Genomic DNA, 22,250 nt, shown 5'->3' on the forward strand with positions numbered 1-22,250 from the left:
TAATATACGTAATATAAATATATATATATAAATATTTAAAGAAAAGAAAAGGAATAAATCTCTTCACGTCTGGTGTACGGGGGGGGGGAGTTTCTCCCCTGCTTCGACGAGAGCTCCTTGGATTTTTGAGAAGGTCGGATCCCGGCGGCTTTTCCCCCTCGTGCTGAGTTTGTATCCTCCGTCCAGCACCTTCCACCCCACCCCTGGAGACCCCGTCTCCCACGGGTGACAGGGTCCCTGGGGTGCTGCAGCACCCACCTCCCAGCAGCAATAGCAGCCCCTTGATGCGTTTTTTTTTTTTTTTTTTTTTTTTTTTAATTAATTAATTAAGTTTTAATTCTTTTTTTCTTGGTACCAAAGTGAAGCGGAGGGAGTTGTCTCCCCTCTCCCCCAGCCCTGTGTCCCCTCTCCGCAGCGCCCCCCCCCCCCCATTCCAGTGCTCCTTTGGGGGCAGCACCCATGGAGGGGATGTGCAGACAGCACCCCCCCCTCCCCCAACCCTTCCTGTCCTGGGGGGGTCTGAGGGGTACAAGTACCCCCCCACCCCACCCCCAGGGACACAGATATGGGGGTGCAAAGGGCTCAGTGGGCTGTAGGTACTGCAGCCCCATCCTGGGAGCACCCATGGGTGCACTGGGACACTGCAAGCTCCAGCTGTCAGACTGGGGGGGGGAGTGGTGTCCCATTCCCTTTGCTGCACCCCGACTTTGTCCGGGAGCCCCCTCCCGGTGCCACACTGGGGGACCCCCCTCCCCACCTCCAAATGAGAAGGGGGCACTGGGGTGCCAGTGCTGGGTGCTGGGGTGCTCAGTGCTGGGTGACGGGGTCCTCAGTGCTGGGTGACAGGGTGCACAACGCTGGCTTGCACCTATTTCTTCCCCCCTGCCCCCCCCAAACCCCATCCCCGCTGCCCATCCGGCTGGTTTCTCCGTGAGCTTGTGTCTCCGTGTGCGTCCGTCCTTCCCTGGCATCACGCAAACCCTCCCCGAGCACCGCGCCTGGCACCTTCGCTGAAGCAAGAGGACAAAAAAAAACCAACCAAGCAAACAAAAAATTCTGGTTTAAACCGGGAAAAAATAATAAAAAAAAAAAGGAAAATGTCACAAAAAGATCCAAAAAAAAAGAAAGAAAAAAAAAAAAGCGCTGCCCGCATCGTGCATGTGCCGGAGGCGCCCGCTGCATGCGCACCCCGCTTTACTCGTCTGGATGTTGTTTAAAAAGGCTTCGACTTTTAAAAGGACCGAAAAAAAAAGAAAAAAAAAAAAAAAAAGCACAAAAAAAAAGAAGAAAAAAAAAAAAAATTCCTAATACTCTTTAGAGGCTGTTTTGGGGTTTCTACGACGTCGTGTGTCTCTTCGCATGAATTTTCTCGTGAACCGTTTTAAAAGAAAAAAAAAAGAGAATTTAGAAAAAAAAAAAAAAAAGAATAAAAAGGCCTTGCACAGGGCGGGGGCGGGGGGGCTGAGGGGAGGGGGGCTGGTCCCTGCCACCCCCACCCTGTGCCCGCCGCTGTCCGTGTCGCTGTGGGTGCCATGGGTAGTTCTGTGCGCAACGTGACCATTGTGATTGCAGACTCCGATGACAAAGGGTTGCTTTGTATTTTCCTTTTCCCTTTATTACTTTTCTTTTCTATCAGAGTGTCCGGCTTTAATAAAATTACTTTTTTTTTTTTTTTTTTTTTCCCCCTTTCTGGAATTCTTTCTGTGTGTTCCACCCCCCCCAAGGTTTGGGCTCCCCAGCCCAATCCGTGCCCACATACCCCGGGACAGGATGGGGGGTGCAGGGTTGGGGGGGCTCCATCTCCTTCCTCCCCCTCGCCCCAGGCTCATAGGAAAATGGGAAAAATCCTATAAATCCTTCCCTGGCTGCTGCTGGTGCTCCAGAGAAACGGGGGGGGTCCACGGACTGAACCCCCCAAGCAGGGGAAGCAATAATGGCCAGAACCCACCTCCTCCAATAACCACTTTATTTCCAGTATATAGACCGGGGCGGGGGGGGGGGGGGGGGGGGCTGCATCCGAAGCAGGGGGGTTTGTTTTTGTGGGTTTTTTTGCAGTTTTGCATATTCTGGCTCCGAAGTGGAGTGGTACAACGTGGGGGGAAATGGGGGAATGGGGGAGTTGTTGGGGGAGGGCACATGCAGGAGGGTTTAAAAAGTCAGCCCTGGTCCAGCGCGTCCCCCTGCTCGGGGCTCGGCCTTTCAGCTGAGCAAAACTTCTTAAAAAAATCCTTATAAATCCTTTGTCATATGTTACACAGTCAGAGACAATATTTACAAAAAAAAAAAAAGGAAAAAAAAGGAAAAAAAAAAAAACAAACAACTTTACAGCCAATATTTGCAGAACATGAGAACGACACGGAGAAACAGTGACGTGACTTCACATCCCCCCCACACCCCCCCCCAGCCCGTGGCACGTGTGTGGCTGCACGGTGAGGCTGGAGGTCCCTGTGCCCCTCCCAGTTGCATCCCCCCCCCTCCCAGCACCTGCACTGCACCCCCTTCCTAAAGTGCTTCTGGCCTGGGGCAGGGCAGGAAGGGGAGTGGGGCTGGGAGGGGGCTGTGCCATGCGTGCCGTGCCGTGCCACGCTGCGCCGTGCCATACGCTGGGTCCACGCTGCTGCTGGATAGTGGCTGCGGCTCACGGGGGTGCAGGGGACAGCAGTGTCCCCCTCCCTCTCTGTGCCAGCTCCTCTCGTCACCCCCAGCCCATGGGGACACTGTCGTCCCTCGTGCCAAGGGCCACCCCAAGCCTGCGCGTGGCACGGAGCACCCCAGCTCAGCGCGATGGCACCGAGGTCCCCACGGTCCTCAGTCCCTGGCACGAGGAGGGTCCTTGGCACGAGGAGGGTCCCCGGCATGAGGAGGGTCCCCGGCGAAGCTGCAGCACCCAGGGAAGCGCCCGCACTTCACACCACTGCAGCCACCCACAGCGGGGCCACCACCGCCCGCGCTGGGACCGTCCCCACGAGCCCCCTCCGACCCTCCTGGCAATGCCCGGGGGCCAGGGTGCCAAGGGATGGGGCCAGACTGTGACACGGGCCGGTCCCCGAACCGAGGGGGACACGGTGGCTTCGTCCCTCACCCCGTGGCACGGGGGCCACGGAGACACGTTAAATATCAGCAGCTTTGTCCAGAGCACAATTAAATACAGGAACGAAGGTGAGTCCTTAAATTAAACGGTGTCTGGGGGGGGGGGGGAGCGGCGGCGGGGGCATGGCGGGAGGTCAGAGACACTGGGGGAAGCGCAGTGGGGCCGGGGGGCTGGGGGTGCCCGCGGGGCTCTTGGCACCCGCTGCCACGCCGGGAGTGCCAGGCTGTGCAGCGGCGGGGCCGGGGGTCGGGCTTTGGTGGACTCCAGGCTGCTGAGCCCCGAGTCCTTGTCGTGGCAGGGTCCCGGGGGCAGCTCCAGCCCACGCGGCTCCTTCCACTCGTTGAAATTGAGGTCCTTGAGGCCACCGGGCACCACCACGGTGTGCCGGCGCCAGCTGCTCTTCTTGCGGCGGGTCTCGGGGAGTGGGCTCGGCGCAGGCGGACCCCCATGTCGTCCGCCGAGGTTCGCAGGCGCTGCCGGAGCTGCTCCCGCAGCGAGGGTCGCCCAGGGGAGACCCAACCCCGCTCGTCCCCGGTGGGTACCGGGGTCTCGCCGGCTGGCCGCGGCCGCCCCAGCTTCCTGCGTGCCAACGTGTCGCACTGGATCAGGCGGTGGGAGTTGAAGGAGGGGCGGCCGGGGGGTCCCTTGTCCTCGTCCCCGGTCTCCCCGTCCACCTGCCCCGGCCGGGGCCGGGCACCCCTCCCGGCTCTCCGTGTCCGTCTCCATGTGGCTGAGCTCACTGCGCTCGTCATCCGCCTCCTCCCCGCGGCTCCCGGACCACCGACTGCACCTCGGAGCACAGGCTGCGGTCCATGGTGGACAGGGTGGAGTAGCCCGACACGATGGAGCGGGCATCCGGTGCCGGATCGGACCCGGCACCCCCGGGCTCCAGGGAGCTCTCCTGTTCCATCCCGGCCAGGCTGGGGGCCACCGGCTCAGTGCGGTGCCACGGGGGGCTTTGCCGGGTACTGGCAGGGTGGCCGCAGTCCCCTCGTCCTCCCGCTCCCGGCTCGGAGTGTCCCTGCGTTCCGCATCGTCGGGTGCTGCTCCCGACACCTTCAGCCTCTCTCTTCTTCTTCCTCTTGCGGGCGGCGGCCGAGACGAAGGGGATGGCGAGGAGCTCCCGGTGCGGCGGCGCCTTCCGCGACGGCCACGTGCCTGGGAACACAGCGATGCCAGGGTTAGGGATGGCAGGTGCCAGGGTTAGGCACGGGCTCTGTGCTGCAGCCACCACGTCCCTCCGTCAGCCCCCGGCCCAGGATCCCTCTTACCTTGGGTTTGGCGGAGCGCTGCGGGTTGAGCCTGTGAAGCAGAGCAGAGGAGGGGGGGGTCAGCCAGGCCCCGGGGTGGGTGGGCACGTCCGGGGAGGGGGTTTGGTGGGGAGAGCTGGGGATGCTGCTCGGTCCCCAAACCGAGATGGGGACATGCCAGGGCCATCCCCTGGCAGCAACGCCAGCGCCAGTGGTTGTGTGCTGGCAGCTGCAGGAGGTGCCCAGGGAGTCGGGGTGGGCTCCGGTGGTGCGCGGGGTTCCCTGGCACTGCTGTCACTGCAGAGCCCTAGGGTGAGGGGGTGGGGAGGAGGTGGGGACACGCAGGCACACACAGCTGGGAAACACGGCCAGGACCCCACAGCGGGACCCCAACCCTCCCATGGCCAGGTGGCACAGGTGGGACCGGTGCTGGGCACGGCACTGCCACTGCCACATCACCGAGACGGGGCACAGAGAGCCACATCCAGCCTCGGAGTGGGGTCTGGGACGGGCTGTGCCAGAGGGTGCTGGGACAAGCCGTGGGGCTGCCCTGGCTCCACAGGGGGGTTAGGGGACAGGTGGGGACACGGGAGTGACAGGCAGCCCTGGCCCTGCCGCCACGGCGCGAAGGACAAGGACGAGACGACAGACACCCCCTCCCGCCCCGCACGCCCCGGGATGGGGTTAGTGCTGCTGACGACGAGAGAGGGGGAGGTAGAAAGGGGGTGCGGACCCCTCCCAGGGCATCAAGACCCCAAACATCCTGGCATTTTAGTCTGCTGGTCCCAGGACACCCAGCACCCATACCTGCCAGGGGATGCCAACGTGCTGCCGCAGGCACCAGCCAAGGATGTGGGAGAACCAGAGTTAAAGGATTTGGGGCACCCCAGGGGCTCGGCCGCCCCTTGCCATGCTGGGGACCCTGGGGACGGTGGCTGGGCAGGATAGGGCCCCCTCCCTCCCGCTGCCTCCCCCTGCTCCCGCTCTATCGTGGTCACCGGAGGAGTTAGTGCGTGAGCAATGCACCCCGGATCAACACTGTACCCGCTCTAGCTCTCGAGGAGGTCCGCTGGAGGAGGAAGAGGAGGAGGAGGAGGAAGAGGACAGCACAGAGAAGTTCAAGGAAAGAACATAAGAAATCAGTTCGAACGTCAAAGGCTCCGGTCTCCGGGTTGGCAGCGTGGGCTGGTGCAGGGGACCGGGCACGGGCGGGGGTCCCGCAGGCTGCCGGGTTCGCAGAGGGACAAGGAGCAGCCACCAGAGAGGAGGGTGATGGGAGAGGGTGGGGAGGGGGCTCTGCCCGCACCCCCGGGGTGGGTTGTCCCCGCTTTCCGGTGAGGAGGGTGCCAGGATGTCCCGCTCTGGCACACAGCTTTGCCATGGCCACGGCAAGCCAGGCTGGCTGCCGGCGGCGGTGCGAACACGGGGGGACGGAGCGGCGGAGAGGCACCCTGGGGTGCCCCTGTGCCAGGAGCAGAGGGGCCGGTGCGGCGGGCGCTGCTCCTCACCTGCGGCATCGCCGGGCGCCGCGGTCCTGCCGATGTTGGGGAGCAGGTACTCGATGTTGGGCACGGACTGAGCCTCCTTCTCATCCACGGGGGTCTGCAAGCGGAGGGGACGGAGCGGTCGGGTAGCTGCCAGCAGCACCCTGGCATCTAACCGGGTGCTCTGTGCCCCCCTGCCCCACAGCGAGACCCCCCCGCGGGGTGGGGGGACCCTCACCTTCTCGCCCTTGTCCTCCTTGTCGCTGAAGAACCAGTCCGACTGCGGGGGGAGACGGGAGAGGGGTTAGGGATTGGCCGGAGCGACGGGAGCTCGATGCGGCGGGGGGCACTGTCCCCCAGGGTGCGGGTCAGCCCCTTCCCCCCCGCACCAGTGCCAGTCCCCATCCGCCCGCCACGGCCACTTACGTGCTGGATGAGGGTCTCCACGATTTTGTAGCGGTCGGGCATGTGCGTCACCATGTCGGTCATGTTGTCCTCGGACGTCCGCACCAGCGTGGGGCCGAACACCAGCGCCAAGTTTCGGGGCTCCATCTGCAACCGGAGCTGGGGTCAGCGTCTGCCCGTGCCCACCCCTCCGCGGTTGCCGCTCCATCGGGCACCGTCTTCCACCACGAGCTGCGGCTCAGCCCAAGCTGGGGGGGCTGGAGGTGAGGCAGGGGTCCGGGGGAACCTGCCTGGCCCAAGACGGTGCCCGTGGGGTGGGCGGGTGGTACCTTGTTCTTCTCCGAGTGGTCAGCGATGGTCTTCAGGTGACCACCAGGAACTTGAGCGTCTCGTAGTAGTGACCTGGCAGGTCCCGGATCTGCAGGGAGACACTGGGGTCACACTCTCTGCTCACCCCCCCACCTTTCCCACCCGCAGCAGCCCCTGAGGGGGGGCTCCAGGGCTGTGTCTCCCACCCTCACCCCTGCCCCATCTCCCTACCAGCTTCCGCAGCGTCCTCATCCTCTCGCTGGCATCCTCGATCCGGTTGGCCTCAATAAAGTCGTTGTACTTATCTGAAAGCGGGACATAGGGGGGCGGTGTCAGAGCCGGGCAGAGGGGAGGGGGCATCTCCCAGGGTCAGGGTCCCCTGAATGCACCAGCCAGAGGTGCTGGGGAGGGGGCTGGGTGCTGGTAGGGTCCCAGTGGGATGGGGGACAGATGGGCAAGGAGGGACAAGGACAAGCGCTGGCCCAGGGGCCTCAGCGAGGATGGGGTCTGCAGAGCCCCCCGCCCTGGACGGGTGCTGGCTCACTGTCACAGGGGCTGGGGACCCATCCCCAGCACAGGGACGGGTGGGACGGGCTCTGGGGCTGCTGGTCAGCCTGATATCAAGCCACCGACACAGGGGCCACAGGCACCGGGTCACCTGTGGCCATCTGGGGTGCCCGTTGGCCCCGGGGGGGCACACGGCCGCGACTCACCATCGGTGAAGAGGGGCTCGGGCAGCTTTCGGAAGAAGGATTTCAACAGGTGCTAATGACGTTCAGATCCTGCCCACCGCTGCGGGAGAGAGAAGGGGCTGCTCAGAGGGACCAAACTCCAGTGGGGGAGTCCCCCAGGCTGGGGGGGGTCCCAGGTCACCCACCCCAAGGGGGACAGCAGCCAGCACCGCCACAGCCGCGAGGACAGCAGGATGGCTGTCCCCCCCCTGCATCTGGCAAGGAAAGCCCCGTGCTGCTGCAGTGTGAGATGCAAGGGGACAAACGTGTCCCCAGGTGCCACCAACACTGCTGCCACCAACTGCTACGCAGCCGTGCCACCCCAGAGAAGGTCATGGCCATGGAGACAGGGAGGATGATGATAGAGACATGGAGGATAAGGGAGAAGGGATGATGATGGAGACAGGGAGGATGATGATGGAGACAGATGATGATGGACACAGGGATGATGATGCAGACAGGATGATGAGGGAGACAGGGATGATGAGGGAGACAGGGGTCGTCATGATGGAGACAGGGATGATGATGTTGGAGATAGGGATGATGATAGACATAGGGATGGTGACAGAGCCATGGACCAGGACAACAGCCCCAAGAGCATCCCAGAGGCATGGGGACAGGGATGGGAACAGAGATGGGGACAGGGACAGGGAAGGGGACAGGAATGGGGACAGGGGTGGGGACAGGGACATGCCCCCCGCCCTGCCCTCACCTCGTCCTGCAGGTTGATCTCGGTGGCTCCCTTGTTGAGCTGCTCCTGCAGACTGGACACCACCGCGTTGTTGCGGGCACGCGGTAGATGCCCATGTACTCCGAGCCCTCGGTCCTCCACCACCTTGCAGCAGGCTTCAACGATCAGGGGGACATTCTGCGGGGACAGGGAGGGGGTGACGGGGGTGTCGGGGCCGTGCGGGGTCCCCGAGGGCTGGCACTGCCAGCACAGCCATACCTTGTTGTCCGGGGCAGGCTGGCAATCCTCCAGCCGCACGCCGAAGGCCCGGGGGGCAGATTTCTTGTTCTTCTTCATGATGTTGATGCCCCACGGGGCTTTCTGGGAGCCGCCATCATCTGGGGAGAAAAACCCACCGGATGAGCCAGGACAAACGGGAAGGGCATCCCTGCCGCCCTGCGGGGACAATGCAGAGCCCCCGGCTCTACGGTGCAGGGGTGCCCCACGCCGTGGGGCTGACACCCACCTTTCGTGACGGCCGCATCCTGCCTGGGGGACCGGGGCGCGCTGGTTCCCGTCTGCTTCAGGAACTCGGCTCGGATCCCCAGCCCGCGAGAGCCCTTGGGCGAGGAATCAGGCTTAGCGCCCGCGGGGCTGCGGGGGAGAGCGAGGGGCGCTCAGCCAGGGCACGGCCAGGGGGCACCAGCCCAGCGCAAAACCTCCCGGCAAACTGCTGGCATCTCTCCTGGGCTGCCCGGCGTCCCACCCGTGCCCATGGGGCTGCACCCCACGCAGGGTAACAGAGAACCCTGGGGAGCACAGAGCCACTTTAACCCTTTGCTCGGCGCCAGTATGGCTGAACTGGACCCCGCTGGCACCCTGAGTGATGCTGAGTGCAGCTGGCACCTCCGGTGCTGCCCCATCAAGGGTGCCTTTGCTCCATCGCTTTAAAATTGAGGTGAATAAAGCACTCGGGGGTCTCGGTGCCCACCGCCCCCGGGTCCGTACCTCACTTTCCGGTAGTCGTTTAACTTCTTGTTGATAAGCGCTTGGCTGGCAAAACCGGGGTCCTGGGGGGGCAGAGAGAAGAGGGGAAGGGAGACTTGAGCACCGTGGCTGCCGGACACCCCGGGCAAGTCCACGCTCTGCCAGGCACCGCGAGGGCCAGGCAGGAGCAGGCGAGGGCAGGATCGGGTCCCCACTGCCCCAGAACAGCCGGTGCCCGCCAGCACTTATCGTCCCGCTGCGGTGTGCGGCGGTCCTTGCCGCGGCGTGGGGCGGCACACAGGCTCCAAGTCGGCTGCAGAGGCTCCTCAGCAGCACCCACAGCTCCAACAGCCCATGCCAGGCGCACCCGCTGCATGCCACAGCGTCCAAAGACACGCACCCATCCTGCCCAGTGGCACCACAGCCCCGGCGGGTGCCCAGACAGCTCCAAACACTCTGACCCAGCAGCACCTTTGCTGCGCCGGCACCACCAGTCTCGCCAAGCGCCCTGCGGAGCGCGGCTGTGTCACGGAGAACCAGAAACCGCTCCGAGCTCAACGCACCCTCTGGGGCCGGAGCCTGCCATGACCCTGGCACGATCGCCGCAACCAAACGAGGCCACCCCAGCGCCACGGGGAGACGGTGCCCAACCAGCCCAGCGCTGGCACATCCAGCCCTGCGGATCCACCTCTGGAGCCCGCGGCCCCGGGGAGCAGCTCTCCCCATCTCAGACCCGCGCGACCCTCGGCACAAACCACGGCTGCCCGGTGAGGGCTCGGCCCCGATCCGGCGCCAACACCGCGCAGTCACCGCGCCCAACGCGGGCAGCGATCTCCCCGCCGAATCTCTCTCCACCAACGGTGCCATGACACACCGCGGCACAGCCACGCGCGCTCCTCTCCCACCACGCGACCAAACGCCGCCGGCGCATCCGCACCAACCCTGCCTGCGCGCGCCGCTGCGGCGCACCGAGAGTCATAGAATCATAGAATGGTCAGGGCTGGAAGGGACCTTCAAAGGTCATCTAGTCCAACCCCCCTGCAAGGAACAGGGATATCTCCAACTAGATCAGGTTGCTCAGGGCCTCATCCTGCCCGGACCGCGGCCGGCAGAGCCGCGCTCTTCTCGGATGCCGCAGCGCCCGGGAGCGCGGCACCGGAGCGGCGAGCCCCGCGCCGGCCGGCCACGCGGGGACCGGCCGTGACCTGGGGAAGCAGCACAAGGCAAAGAGCCGGAGAGAGCCGAGGCGGTTAGTGCCGGGAGAGCCAGAGGCAGCCGGGAGCCCCATGTGGCTCTCACCTCGCCCTCGGCCTTGCTGTTCTCCCTGATGACTTTGATCCAGGCCAGCATGTCTTCCCGATCCTCTGCCTGAAAGAGATATTCACAGAAGTCAGCGGTCGTCAGCCGGAAGACGTGCTTCCTCTTGGTCTCGCTGTAGGAGATGTCCACCAGGCACGCTCGGATGCTGATCGGCGGCTCCTCCTCACCTGGGGCCGGGGCGCAGGTCACCACGTCCCGCCTGTCCTTGCCCAGGTACAGCGAGTGGGCACGCAGCGCGGCGAAGACGCGCTTCCACTGCCGGATGCCTCCGCCGACCTTCTGCGGGGAGAAGGGACGGAGCGCGGAGCTCAGGGATGCCGGCGGCGAGGAGCGGTCCCGCCGCGGGGCCGGCCGGGCTGGGGCTGGGGGAGGTGGCACCTGCCTACCTTCCCCTTTTTGGTGAGGATCTGCTTGCAGTGGAGCCAGCCCTCCTTCCTCACGGCGCTGAACGGGACGTCCGAGAGGTCGGAGGTTGAGTGTCTTTTGGAACGGGCGTCTTCAGACGTGCCAAGGCTGTCCAGAGACTGCGCAGGGACCAGAGGGCACCGTTGGGGTGATGCCATGGGGGCACCCCCCACCCCTTGCTCCACCGGTGCCCCAGACGGGCAGAGCAACCCCACGCTGCCCCCGTACAGGGGTACGCAGGACCCCCAACGCTCACCATCACCCGACACTCACCCCATCGGTGAAGAAGCTCCTCAGCATGCGGAGGCTGGGGACCCGGCTGGGCATCCTCCTGCGGGGGGACAGCAGCCCCCGTCAGCCGGACGGCGGCCACGGGGCAACAGGACCGCAAAGTGGGGGGGGGGGGTCCAGCCCTACCTTAGGATCTTGCCCTCATCCCGAAACGCGTTCAGACCATCGTCGCAGGACTTGGAGCGCTCGGTGGTGATGGCCAGGAGGTAGGACGAGCGGCGGCCGGCCTTGATGCTGCCTGCGAGGAGGAGGAGGGCAAAGTGCTCAGCAGGCACGGGGCAGAGCTCCAGGGCTCGGGGGCTGCTCCTGCCCACCCCATGGCCCCCCAGGATGGAGTCCATCCCCACCCCAGCACTTACTGCAGTCCTGGGAGTAGTGGCGGTTGAGGGCGAAGGCGAAGGTGGGCGAGGAGGGGCTGGTGGCCACGGCGGGCGCAGAGTTCATGGCGCTGGAGACCACCGAGGAGGCGGGGACGTGCTTGGCCTTCAGGTCGATGCTGGGGCTGGTGGGTTCGTCTGTGGGGGAGGGGGGGCAGCGTTGCAGGAGGGGTCGGGGCAGGATGAGGGGTTGGTAAGTCCGTGCTGGGACCCCCCTGGTGCTTCTGGCAAGTGGTGGGTTTGCAGGTGCCTGGGCTGGCCTGGGGGACATGTGCCCCCACCCCAGCAAAGCCAAGAGCCACCAGTGCACCCAGACCCTCACACAGAGCAACCCTGCGGACCCTCAACCCACCCCATCCCCTCCCTCCTCATCCAGCCCAGGGTTCCTCCCCAGGAGCAGGCTGCAGTGCGGGACGGGGCAGAGCTGGCGGCTCCCCCAGACCCATTTGGGTTCCCCCTGGCAGAGGTGGCCGGGCCAGGAGGTCCCAAGCCAGACAGGGAACGGGTCATCCCAGACACATCCCTATCCCTGCGTTGGGCAGGGCTCCAGTTCACACCCAGCCGTGCCCAGCAGCTGGGCAGGGGGTACAGGACAAGAAAGGGAAGGATGAGGCTGCCCAAGCCCAAACCCTGGCACCCCATCACCAACACCTGCAGCCCTGCTCGGGGTCAGCATGCCCACGGGGGTGCTGGGCACAGCAGGGGCTATTGGTGTGACCCCTTCCTATCCCCACATTGGCCATGGATGGATGCTCTGAGCCCGTGCGATGTCCCCTGTCCCCCCAAAAAGAGCCCTCCCCAGCATGGCACTTGCTAAACCCCCTCTCCCAGAGGCAGCCACCCCCCTCCCAGACTCACCGATGAAGGGGATGGATGCCAGCGAGTCCTCGGGCGCTGCCAAAGGAGCCACGCACCGGCCGTGCCGCTCGGCCGCCGGCCTCTCCCCTTTGCCACCGGCCGGCGGGGGGTCACAAACATCCGTCTCCTTCACCCCCTCGGGGAAGACAAAGTTCATCTGCCGCAGAGGAGGGGGCATCTTACGGCCCGTGGGCGGCTTCTGCCGCAAAACCACCTCTTCCCTCCGCTCCTCCGGCTGCTCGGGCATGCGGCTGCTCTCCGGTCGCTGCTCCCTGGGTGCGGCGGGCACCGGCAGGGGACCGGCGGGTGGTGGGACGGTGGTGACCACCCTCTCCGGGAGCGACGTGACCGGCCGCTGGGAGATGCTGAAGGTGGGGAGGCCGCCGAAGGCTGGGTCGCGGAAGGAGAGGGCGTGCAGCAGCCCGGTGCGGCGCTGGAAGGACGGGCTATAACTCCGGTAGCCGATGTAGCCCGAATCGTCCGCGCTCTGCAGGTTGGGCTGCGACGGGTGCTTCTGCACGGGCGCCGGCTCCCGCGAGGAGGAGGAGGAGGAGGAGGAAGGCGCGAAGGAGCCGTGCGGGATGGGCTGCCCGGCGGCGGTGCTGGTGGCCCGGCAGACCCTCTCGGGTGGCCACGCGGTGCGGTCGAGGCGAGGGGAGAGCAGGGCGCTGGGCTCCAGCGCCTCCATGGAGCGCCCGTACCGGCCCAGGTGGTGGTGGGAGCGGGCGCGGGGTGCCCACCCCTCGCGGCAGGGTTGCAGCAGGGTGTCGTGCGAGGCGCTGTGGGGCCAACCCCGGTGGGCTGCCGCCGTGCCCCCCAGCCGGTCCTGGGACACGCTGCGGTAGCGGGGTGGCATGGCGTGCCGCCGCTCCTCCGAGGCGCTCCGCCGCGGCTCCTGGCTGCAGAACCAGCGGGACAGAGCCTGCTGGCATTCCTGCCGGCTGGGTGCCCGCTGGCTGCCTGCCGCCTCCCGGGGGGGTCGCCTGGCCCCCGCCAGCCCCTCGACACCCTCCTTGAAGCCGCAGTGAGTCCGGTGCTCCGGGAGGTGCTTGGGGACCCCGTAGCAGGAGGGGGTGGCAGAGGGGACCCCATAACGGTCGGGCAGAGAGGATGCGACGTTGCCAGGGCAGCTGGTGCGGGAGAAGGCGCCGGGGTGCCCGTGGGGTGCGGTGGGGCGTGGGGGGGGACCCCCAGGCTGTGGCTCGTCAGGGCGGTGCACGGGGCTGCTGCCCGTCTCGCTCCGGGTGCTGGCGAGTGCGGCTGTGCCAAGCGGGGACGAGGGGCCCGCGGCGGTGGGGCGGTGGGCACGGGTGTCCGGCGGCTGGGTTGGGGGGGGCTCGGCCCCCCGCGCCTGGAAGGGGTACGTCTTCCGCGGGTAGCAGATGGGAGGGGGCTCGGGGATGCTCTGCGCCCCGCCGCAGTACGGCTCGTTGCCCTTCAGGTAGGCATCCTGCGAATACGCCTGGGGGGTACACAGGGGGGGTCAGAGTGGGGGTCTGGGGCTGTGCTGCAGGGTGCCACGGGGACATTCTGCTGCTTCCCAACCCGGGAGCAAACCTCCCCGTCGGGATGAGCTGGGCAGGGCTGGCTGCAACCCCCCCGCCCTGCTCCCACTTTCCCACGGGGTCCCCTCCGGCACGGAGCAACACTGCTGCCGCCAGTGCTCCCACCGTCCCCTCCTTCCTAAAATACCCTGGCACAGCCGGCACAGCACGGCTCTCCCTTCTCACTTTTCACAGGCACCGCTGACCCCACGTCTGGGGGATCCTCAGAGCTCAGGGCAGGCACAGATGTGAGACCCCACCCCTCACCAGGGCTATAAGACCCCCCAGCCCAGCAGGATGGGGTCCCCAGCCCCCTGTGGCTGTGCCAGGGCCGAGCAGCGGAGCCACCCCTGGGGTGGGTGCCTGCAGCTCTGGTAGCAGCAGGGCCAGGAGAGCCCCGGGAGGGAGTTGGGACTGGGGGAGCACCAGGTGAAGCCCCACGAACACCCCCTCCAGTTATGCCCGAGGATGCTTCCCAAAAAACTCAGGGGCCACGTCCCACATCCTTCCTACCCCAGTCCCCCCGTTTCCACACCCATTTCTACTCCAGGGATACTGGTGGAGCCCTGTCCCCAAGTGTCCCCAGCAAGACAGGGGCACTTGGCCACCCCCACCCAAGGCATGGGAGGACAGACCAGCCCCTCAGGTTTGGTGGGGCAGGAATGCCAGCACAGCCTGGGAAAGCCATGCCAGGAAAACTGAGCCCAGGAAACCAGCCCGGTCCCTGGCACACCCCTGGCAAACTCACCAGCTGGAGGATGTCCTCGTCCTTGGGCATGATGGAGAGCTCCAGCACATCGTCACTGCAGGCAGAGGGGACGGAGGGGTCAGGGTGGCAGCTGCCAGTCCCCGCCTGCCCCAGGTGATGCCAATCTCACACTCGGCTGATCCCCCACGAGATGAACGTCCCCATCCCCAGGTGATGGTGATGGCACGCCGCTGCCAGTCCCCACTCCCCCGAGCACGGGTGGAGGGGACTCACCTGTTCTGGATCAGCGCGATGACCTGCGAGTAGGTTTTCCCGATGATGCTCTCCCCGTTCACCTTGACCAGCCGGTCCCCTGCGAAGCCAGGGGGGAGAAGACAGCGTCACCGTGAGCTGGTGGGGAGGGGGTGGCACTTGGCTGTCCCCACGGTCACTCACAGCAGGGTTTGAACTGGGGGGCAGCGCCAGGTCCTGTGTGGCAAGGGGAGCTGTGGGCAACCCAAAGCCAGCCCAACCCACGGGGACCCTGATGCTGCTCTGAGCATCCCAGGGCTGGGACAAGAGAACAGAGTCCCCACGGCACCAGGGAGCAGAGAGAAGGGGGGGATGCAAGGAAAAGAGCAATACAAGCGAGAAAGGAGGCAGGGCACCGCACGCATCCTGCCAGGAGCCTGGAGCCAGCCTCAGCTCCGAGTCCCTGCCAGCCTGGCCGCCCCCCACGTCCCGCTCACCGGTGCGCAGCCCAGCCTGGTGCGCCGGCCCATCCTCCCGCACGTTCTTCACAAAGATGGTGTCCATGGGCTCCAGGCGGCTCCGGGGGGGACCTGCTTCCCAGGGAAAGGTGCATCAGGGAGCTACCGGCACGGCTGCGCCCATCCCGCGGCGAGAAGTGTGCCCGGCCCCTCGCTGTACCCTCCTGTCTCCTCAAGCCCACCCGCGCCAGCCCTGCCTGCACCCAGCTCCTGTGGAGCACAGCTCCTGCCCTGGGCACAGCCCCCCTCCCAGGGCAGCCTCCTGGCACCCATCTCCCCTGCAGCCACGGTCCTTTGCAAGAGCAAAAGCCACCGGGTGCTGCAAGAAACCAGAGGCAGATGGGCCAGGGAAGGACGGCGGCGGGACGGTGCTGACAAGGGATGCCCAATCCCCCAGGGACCTCCTGGAGCGAGGCCAGTGTTTCCCCCCGCCCCGAGTCCTGGCGGGCACTGGGTGCCAGGTCTGGCCACTGCCGCCCACATCCACCCCGGCCCCGGGGACCGCAGCCCCGGCGCCTCGTCACGGTGCCGGTGTGCCGATCCGTTCCGACACCTTCACATTCGCTCACATCACCGGCAGCCGCCGGGCGGAGAGCGAGGCCGTGTCCCTGTCCCCAAACACCCCGCCACCCGCCACGGGCACCGGCGCTGGCCACGCCACAGCCCCCCTGGCTTTGGGACAGACCCCCTTGGGCACAAGGTCCAGTGAACCTCCCAAGGGCTTTGGGGACACCGTGCCCATCCGCTGCGCCATGTGCCAGGGAGCTGCCACCAAAGCACCGCGCCGCTTCACCGCCAGCCGGTATTTAAGGCTGTGGTGCCAACAGAGACGGCAAACTGTGTCCCCCAGCCTCGCATCCCCAGACTGTGCCCACTGATTCAGGGGGTGACATCCCCCAGCGTGGGGGGTGCCCGTGGGTCCCCACGGTGGCACAGCGCTGGTGCTCACCTGCTCGGTTCCCGTTCTCCTCCTCCTGCCAAAAAAAGAGAAAAACATTTATTTGGGGGCTGTGTCAGAGCAGCTGCGGCGGGGGGCACCGAGAGGGGACCGGAGGTGTGCCAGCCCCATGAAGCTGCTCGTGGGACCTGCGTGTCCCTCCGCTCTCCGCCACCCCCGGCTAAAACTACCTCCCGACACCGGATCCAGCCAGGCTGCCTGCGCAGCCCCACAGCGGGCAGGGAGCGGGACCCACCGCAGCCCCCCATACCCAGTTGCCAGGGAAGGGGCTGGCTTTAGGGCAGGGGGGCAGGAAGGGGCCCAACCAGCCCCATGGTGGCTTCTCACCCTTCTCCCAGGCCACTGAGCCCAGCGCTGGGGAGAGCCCAAGCCCCCACAGTAGGGTCCTGGGCAGGGGACAGAGGTGCCCGATGGCACCTATGCCACTGCAGCACCCGGGCAGCAGGTACCAGTGGCAGAGACCCCCGGGAAGGGCCCAGCTTTGTGCTGGTGTCCTCAGAGGGGCACCGGCCGCCAGCCAGCGGGGCTATATTTAGCCCTGCAATTATTCAGTGGGGGGAGCATGTCCCTGGGTGGGGGGGGTATCTCTGCAGCCTCCTGCTGCATGGGGCTGGCTGCCAGCGCTGCGGCGGGCACTGCAGGGGGATGGAGGAGGGGTCCTGCCCCCTGCTTCCAGCCACAGGCAGGGGACAGCCCTGGGAGCCACGCGGCTCCGTCCCTGGGAACCGTGTCCGTGGGCTCCTGCCCTTGTCGCTCACATCCCCCTGTGGGGACCCCCCGGCAGAGCCACGCTGCTGCAGGTGCCTGAGCTGGGGCAGGGCATGGGATGCTGGCACCCACGTGGGGCTGCGCCCACGCTGCCCACCCCCAGCCCCGCCACGGAATCAGCTGCACCCCAGGCTGCTCAGCCCCACGTGAGGGTCCCAAGGAGGGTCCCTGGCACCTGGAAGGGGATTTCGCACTCCGCAGGTGCCGGATCCTGCCATCTCCAGATGGGCACGAGCTCGGCTCCAGCCAAGAGGCTTCGGCAGCCACAGCTCCCCCCCAGCCCCCAGCCGTGGGGACACAGCCCCAGAGTCCCCAGGGAGGGCAGGTACCTCTGGGGTACTGGGAAGGGACCGGTCTCTATCTGAGTGTGATGGGGGGGCTATTCCCAGTGAGGAGGAGGAGGGTGCCAGAGGCATCTCTCCATGGTGTCCACTGCACGATGGGAAGGAAAAGCCATGTGCGTGGCCTCGGCCACAACTGGCACCGCTGTCCGCGCACCGAGTGGCTGTGCCACACCACAGCAAGAGCGTGGGGCCACCAAAGGCCCCAGAGGCACGGACTCACCCCTCTCCCTGCCCACCCTCGCCCTGTGGCACCCCATGGCTCCTCCCGACCCGCGGGGCAGCCCCGCAGCCCCACTCCCAGGGCTGGGGCCGAGGCTGGGTGCGGCGGTGCCAACGCACGGCACGGTGAACGCGGCTCTGCCGTCACCCTCCCCGCTGAGTCAACCCCACCGAAACTCAGCCCCCGGACCTGGCTGCCCGCCGGCACCCGCGGGTGCTGAGCCAGCCGCACCGCGCCCTGCCCCGCCAGCCCAGGAGCGCCGGCTTCGGCTCAGACAGGTGCCGGGAGCTATTCCCAGCCTCTTTCCAAGAGCACCTCCACCTCCCGGCACTGATCTGGCTCCTTCCCACGCGGCCCCGTGTGCTCCCGCCCGGGCAGGGCTCAGCCCTGGTGCCCAGCACCACGGGGCAGGATCAGCCCCTGGCTCTTGGAAGATGCCTTCGGAGGACAGCGGAGAGGTGGAAGCGAGCGGGTCGGTCCGGAGCAGCTTCGGGCCATCCCCACGCTGCTGGGGACGGGGCAAGTCCGTGTTCCCGGCGCAGGCGGGAAGGATTTCGGGAAGCAGAACCAGGAGCCTGGGAAAAGCGCTGTGACGGAGGATGCTGAGCGGGGACTCTGGCGAGCTGCTGCTCCCCACCCCGTGACTCACTTCCCACCGCTGTTCCCTGCCTGCCGGGGAGGAGGCAGCCAGTGCTGCCAGCCCAGGGGGGCAGCCGGAGCCAGGGGGCTGTGGGCAGCTATGAAGCTCCGAGGGTGATGGGAGCACCTGGGTCTGTCCTCTCCGGAGCAGGGAAAGGGCTGTGATGGACCACACGGCTCTGACGCTTCTCCCTTCACTGGGAGAAGTTTCCCTTCACTGGAAGTTTCCACTGCAGAAAATGGGGTGATTTCAGACCCCGGGGTCCTGGGGCTGGCACAGCAGGAGAGCTGGCTCACCGCCGTCGGGTGCCGAGGGCACGGTCCATGCTGGAAGCCACTGGGTGGTTTCGCAGCGTCCCTCTATCCCGGAGGGAAAGGTGCTGCCTGGATCAGGGCTTCTTGAGGGCTCAGAGGGCACAGGAGGTGATGGCCAACCTGGGGGGTGGCTCCCCCCGAAACGCAGCACCTGGGGGGGGTCCGGGTGGCAGCTGAGCCAAGACACGATTGTGGCAGCTGGGTTCCGGGTCAGATCCAGTCCAAAGCCTCCTGCTGCCAGCCAGGAAATTGGGAGCCAAAGATCTGCTGTGCTAGAGACGGCGAGAACCGGTGGGGCTGGGCATGTGCCCCTTGCCAGGCAAGGACCTGCGGGCACTTCCCGGTGCTCCCGGGCTTGGCTTCCCAGTGCCCATGCGTGGTTCACTTCGGCTCGAGCGACGTCCCGCTGCCTCTCCCAGGCTCGGGGGCCCTGAAGTGCTTTTCCCTGCCATTCCCAGGGATGCCGGAGTCGTCATTCGGAGCCGAGGGGTTCTCTCCGTTCCCGCAGACAGTCATATTCCCTCCAGAAAGGCTCCGGGACATCTCCAGAGATGCTGCTGACTCGCTGCTCGCTCAGAGTCCCAGCAGCTCCGTGGGCTTCCCCATCCCAGGGCCACCCATGGGTGGGGGCAGCCCCAGGCACCCCAACAAGACAGACGACGGGATGATCCGCTCTGTGGTTCCCCAGACCCCCCCTCGCCCACCCCCAGCCCATATATAAGCATCCTGCATCCAGCCATGGCACCCCAGAGTCCTGCTCTGGCAGCCCTGGGGGTCCTGCCAACCCCCCACGTCCCACCCTACCTTGGCGCTGGAGTGCACCGCCGACTCCGGGGGGTAGACGATGAAGTGGCGGAGGGTGAAGCCAAACCCCCCCTGCGAGCTCTTCTGCAGCACCACCGTCTTCGGGCCCACCCAGGGGAAGGGACCCTCCGGGGGCGCGTTGGCATTTGGGGACACCCCATCTCTCCGGCCCGGCGTTGGCTGTAGGGGACAAGGAGGAAGATGGCACTTCTTGGGGGGGGGTGTAGGCAGTCAGCCCCCCACCAGCCACCTCAAAGCTCCATGCTGGGGGCTGAAATCTGCTGGAAAAGCCGCTCCGCTCCTTGGAATCCGCTCCCTACTCCTGGTCCCACGGCAGCAAATACCAGCCCCCCAAGATCACCTGACAGTGTCCCCCCTCACTCAGCAACTTTTGGGAGAAGATGCATGGAAAGGAAATTGAAAAAAAAAGAGGGAAAATGAGCTGTGCCTGGGGGTCTGGATGGGACCCAGGAGCCGGCACGGAGGGAGCAGAGATGGGGTTGGATGCGGGAATCGGGGACAAAAAGTCCCGTTTCCGTGACGCCATGGTGATAACTCCAGGTGAGCCGGAAAGAGCTGCCCAGGAGGCGGCTGGATGAGCGATGCTTCCCGAGCCAGGGCAGGGACCTGGCACCGCGTCGGGCTCTGGCAGTGGACACTGCCTGGAGCAGCAGATGGGGCCGAGAGAGACACAGCTCCATCCCGCAGCCCCCGCTGCCGGTGTCAGTGGGGGGGAACAGGGCTGTGGCAGAGCTGGAGCGGCTGCGGGCATCTCGCCTGGCACCCGGGCAGGGAGCTTGGAGAGACCACGGCGGTCCTGACCCCTCGGCTCAGTTGGGGAGGGTTTGTTATCCTGGCAAGGAATGTGGCTGCACATCTGGCTACACATCTGGCTGTGCAACCACCTGCCCCGCTGAGCTAGAAGGGAGCAGAGGGCACTGCCCAATGTCCCGGCACCACCGCGCTCCGCTACATCCGGAGAAATTGGCAATTTGGGAGCGGGTAGGGGCAGGCAGGGCAGCTGGGCAGGATGGGATCCACCGAGGTCCTGCCCAGGTCCCATCTCCTTCCCCGCTGCAGCAGCCGGAGTCAGCCCGTCCCGGGGTGAGGGTGTTAAAATTCAGGCGCCGTCTGGGCTGAACCGCTGGACGGGGCGCGGGGAGGGCGCGGGGACACACAAAGGGACGGGGCACAAAAAGCCTTTGTCTGTGCCTGTGCTGAGTGGGCCTTTTCGCTGCCGGTGGGGAAACGTGACGGCAGCTCGGCGGGGGCCAGGGTGTACCCCCCGTGCCCGCACGTCCCGCACGGAGTCCGGCTGCGGGTGGGACTGGGGGTCCCGTTCCCCTGGGGATAGGGTGCCCGCGGTGAGGACATGGCTCCGGCACTGTATCCCACCAGGGACCACCCTGGCACAGCACCCACAGACTCGCTCTATCACCACCAGGGCAAACCCAAGGGGTACCAGGGCTTCGGGCACTTGCAGACACCCCAAAACATAAAAAAGAACCAAAAAACATAAAAAAGAGTCACAACAACCCAAACACTGGCACAGCAGAGCCACAAAACCCCACGACCAGCACCATACAGCTCCCCACGACCCCTCCAAGCCCTCCTTGCACCACGCACGCCCTGACCAGTGACCCCAAAACCTAGATGGCAACTGGCACCCCACGAATCCCACGGGGATCCCCCCCATCCCTTCATCCCCGGGGGCCACGAGCATCCCGGTGCGGCGCCTGTCCCCCATCTGTGCCCTCCATTGTGTCAGCCGCCGGCTCGCCGGATTATTTTTAAGCTGACAGCTGAATGTGCCCTGTTGATTTTAACCGGCACGGACAAGCCTCGGAGAGAGTCGGATGGGTAGGAGACATGGGACGTGTCTCCAGTTGTGGTGTATCCGCTGTGCCTCAGTTTCCCCTCTTGTCCCACCCTGGCTTAGAGCTTTTCAGGGCTGCAAAGGTGCCTGCCACGGGCTTGGACATCCCCCCACGCCAGCTCATGGCCCCGTGGATGCTCCAGCTCCCCCGGCAGTGGGGTCACCACCTGATTTATCACCCAACCATGCGTCCCCTGCGCTCCATCCCCCGTCCCAGGGAGGGCAGGATCGGTGTAACCCCCCCAGCTGCCAGCTCTGCCTTTGCAGCCACCACACAGGAGCCCGGATCCCCACCCTCAGCATGGGAGGGGACAAAGGGGACACCCCACTGCCCAGTACTGCCTCAAAACACCCCCCAGCACCCCCTCCTTGCACCCCCATCCCCTGCCCCTCCCTGCAAAGTAACCCCCCCACGAACGAGACTCAACACCCGGCGTCTCCGGCATGCAGCTCTCACCCGGTGGCATTTGTCGGTGCAGGGGGGCACGCGGTCGTGCCGGGGGGCCGGGGGCCAGCGATGCTCCGGGGCGGCAGCGTAGCGGCGCAGGCTGCTCAGCCAGATGCAGCGGGGCTCGGGCGAGCTGCAGTCCACGCCGACGGCACGCTCGAAGCGCCAGCCCTTGCCAGCTCGCTCCACACTCCACAGCCCCTTCCTCACCACCGCCACGGGGCTGGGGGCTGGACCCCGCAGCACCCGCCGGGACCCCCGCTCCCCTCCGCCAACGCTCTCCTCCACCATGTGGCCGCAGTCCCGGCCCGGTTTCGGCACGCGAGGTACGGCGGTGGGGGCTCACCGCCTCCTTCACCGGCTGCAGCCCCCCAGGCGGGCAGCTCGGCGGCGGGGGGCGGCTGCTGGGGTGCCGGCTGCGCGGTGTCGCATGGCTCGGGCGACGTGCGGTGCTCCCGCACGCACAGTCGCACACTCGCTCGCTCACACCTCCCCGGCGAAGGGGACAGCCCCGGCGCCACGGGTGGCAGGCGGCCCCCAGCCCGCCCCGCTGCGTAGGGACGGATGGACGGAGGGATGGACAGAGGGTGGGATGGACAGAGGGATGGACGGAGGGTGGGATGGATGGAGGGATGGACAGAGGGTGGGATGGATGGAGGGATGGATGGAGGGATGAGGGTGGGATGGATGGAGGGCGG

General features: G+C 66.2%; 1 protein-coding gene across 1 annotated transcript; it reads right to left on the reverse strand.

Moving 5' to 3' along the window:
- Positions 1–3,224: 3,224 nt before the first annotated feature.
- ARHGAP23 (Rho GTPase activating protein 23) lies at positions 3,225–21,843 on the reverse strand. Its single transcript, XM_086626316.1, is given in 32 exon segments — positions 3,225–3,322; positions 3,325–3,516; positions 3,519–3,789; positions 3,791–3,868; positions 3,870–4,033; positions 4,036–4,130; positions 4,132–4,249; positions 5,850–5,943; positions 6,064–6,105; positions 6,252–6,377; positions 6,560–6,603; positions 6,606–6,648; positions 6,771–6,844; positions 7,253–7,331; positions 7,983–8,056; positions 8,059–8,083; positions 8,085–8,138; positions 8,220–8,338; positions 8,467–8,594; positions 8,949–9,010; positions 10,227–10,526; positions 10,634–10,771; positions 10,926–10,983; positions 11,070–11,181; positions 11,303–11,458; positions 12,179–13,640; positions 14,471–14,525; positions 14,705–14,783; positions 15,160–15,252; positions 16,130–16,154; positions 19,229–19,408; positions 21,535–21,843. Coding segments are annotated over 32 exon segments (4,947 nt in total).
- Positions 21,844–22,250: the final 407 nt, after the last annotated feature.

Source organism: Tauraco erythrolophus, chromosome 25, assembly GCF_009769465.1.
Source record: "Tauraco erythrolophus isolate bTauEry1 chromosome 25, bTauEry1.pri, whole genome shotgun sequence".
Lineage (NCBI taxonomy): Eukaryota > Metazoa > Chordata > Aves > Musophagiformes > Musophagidae > Tauraco > Tauraco erythrolophus.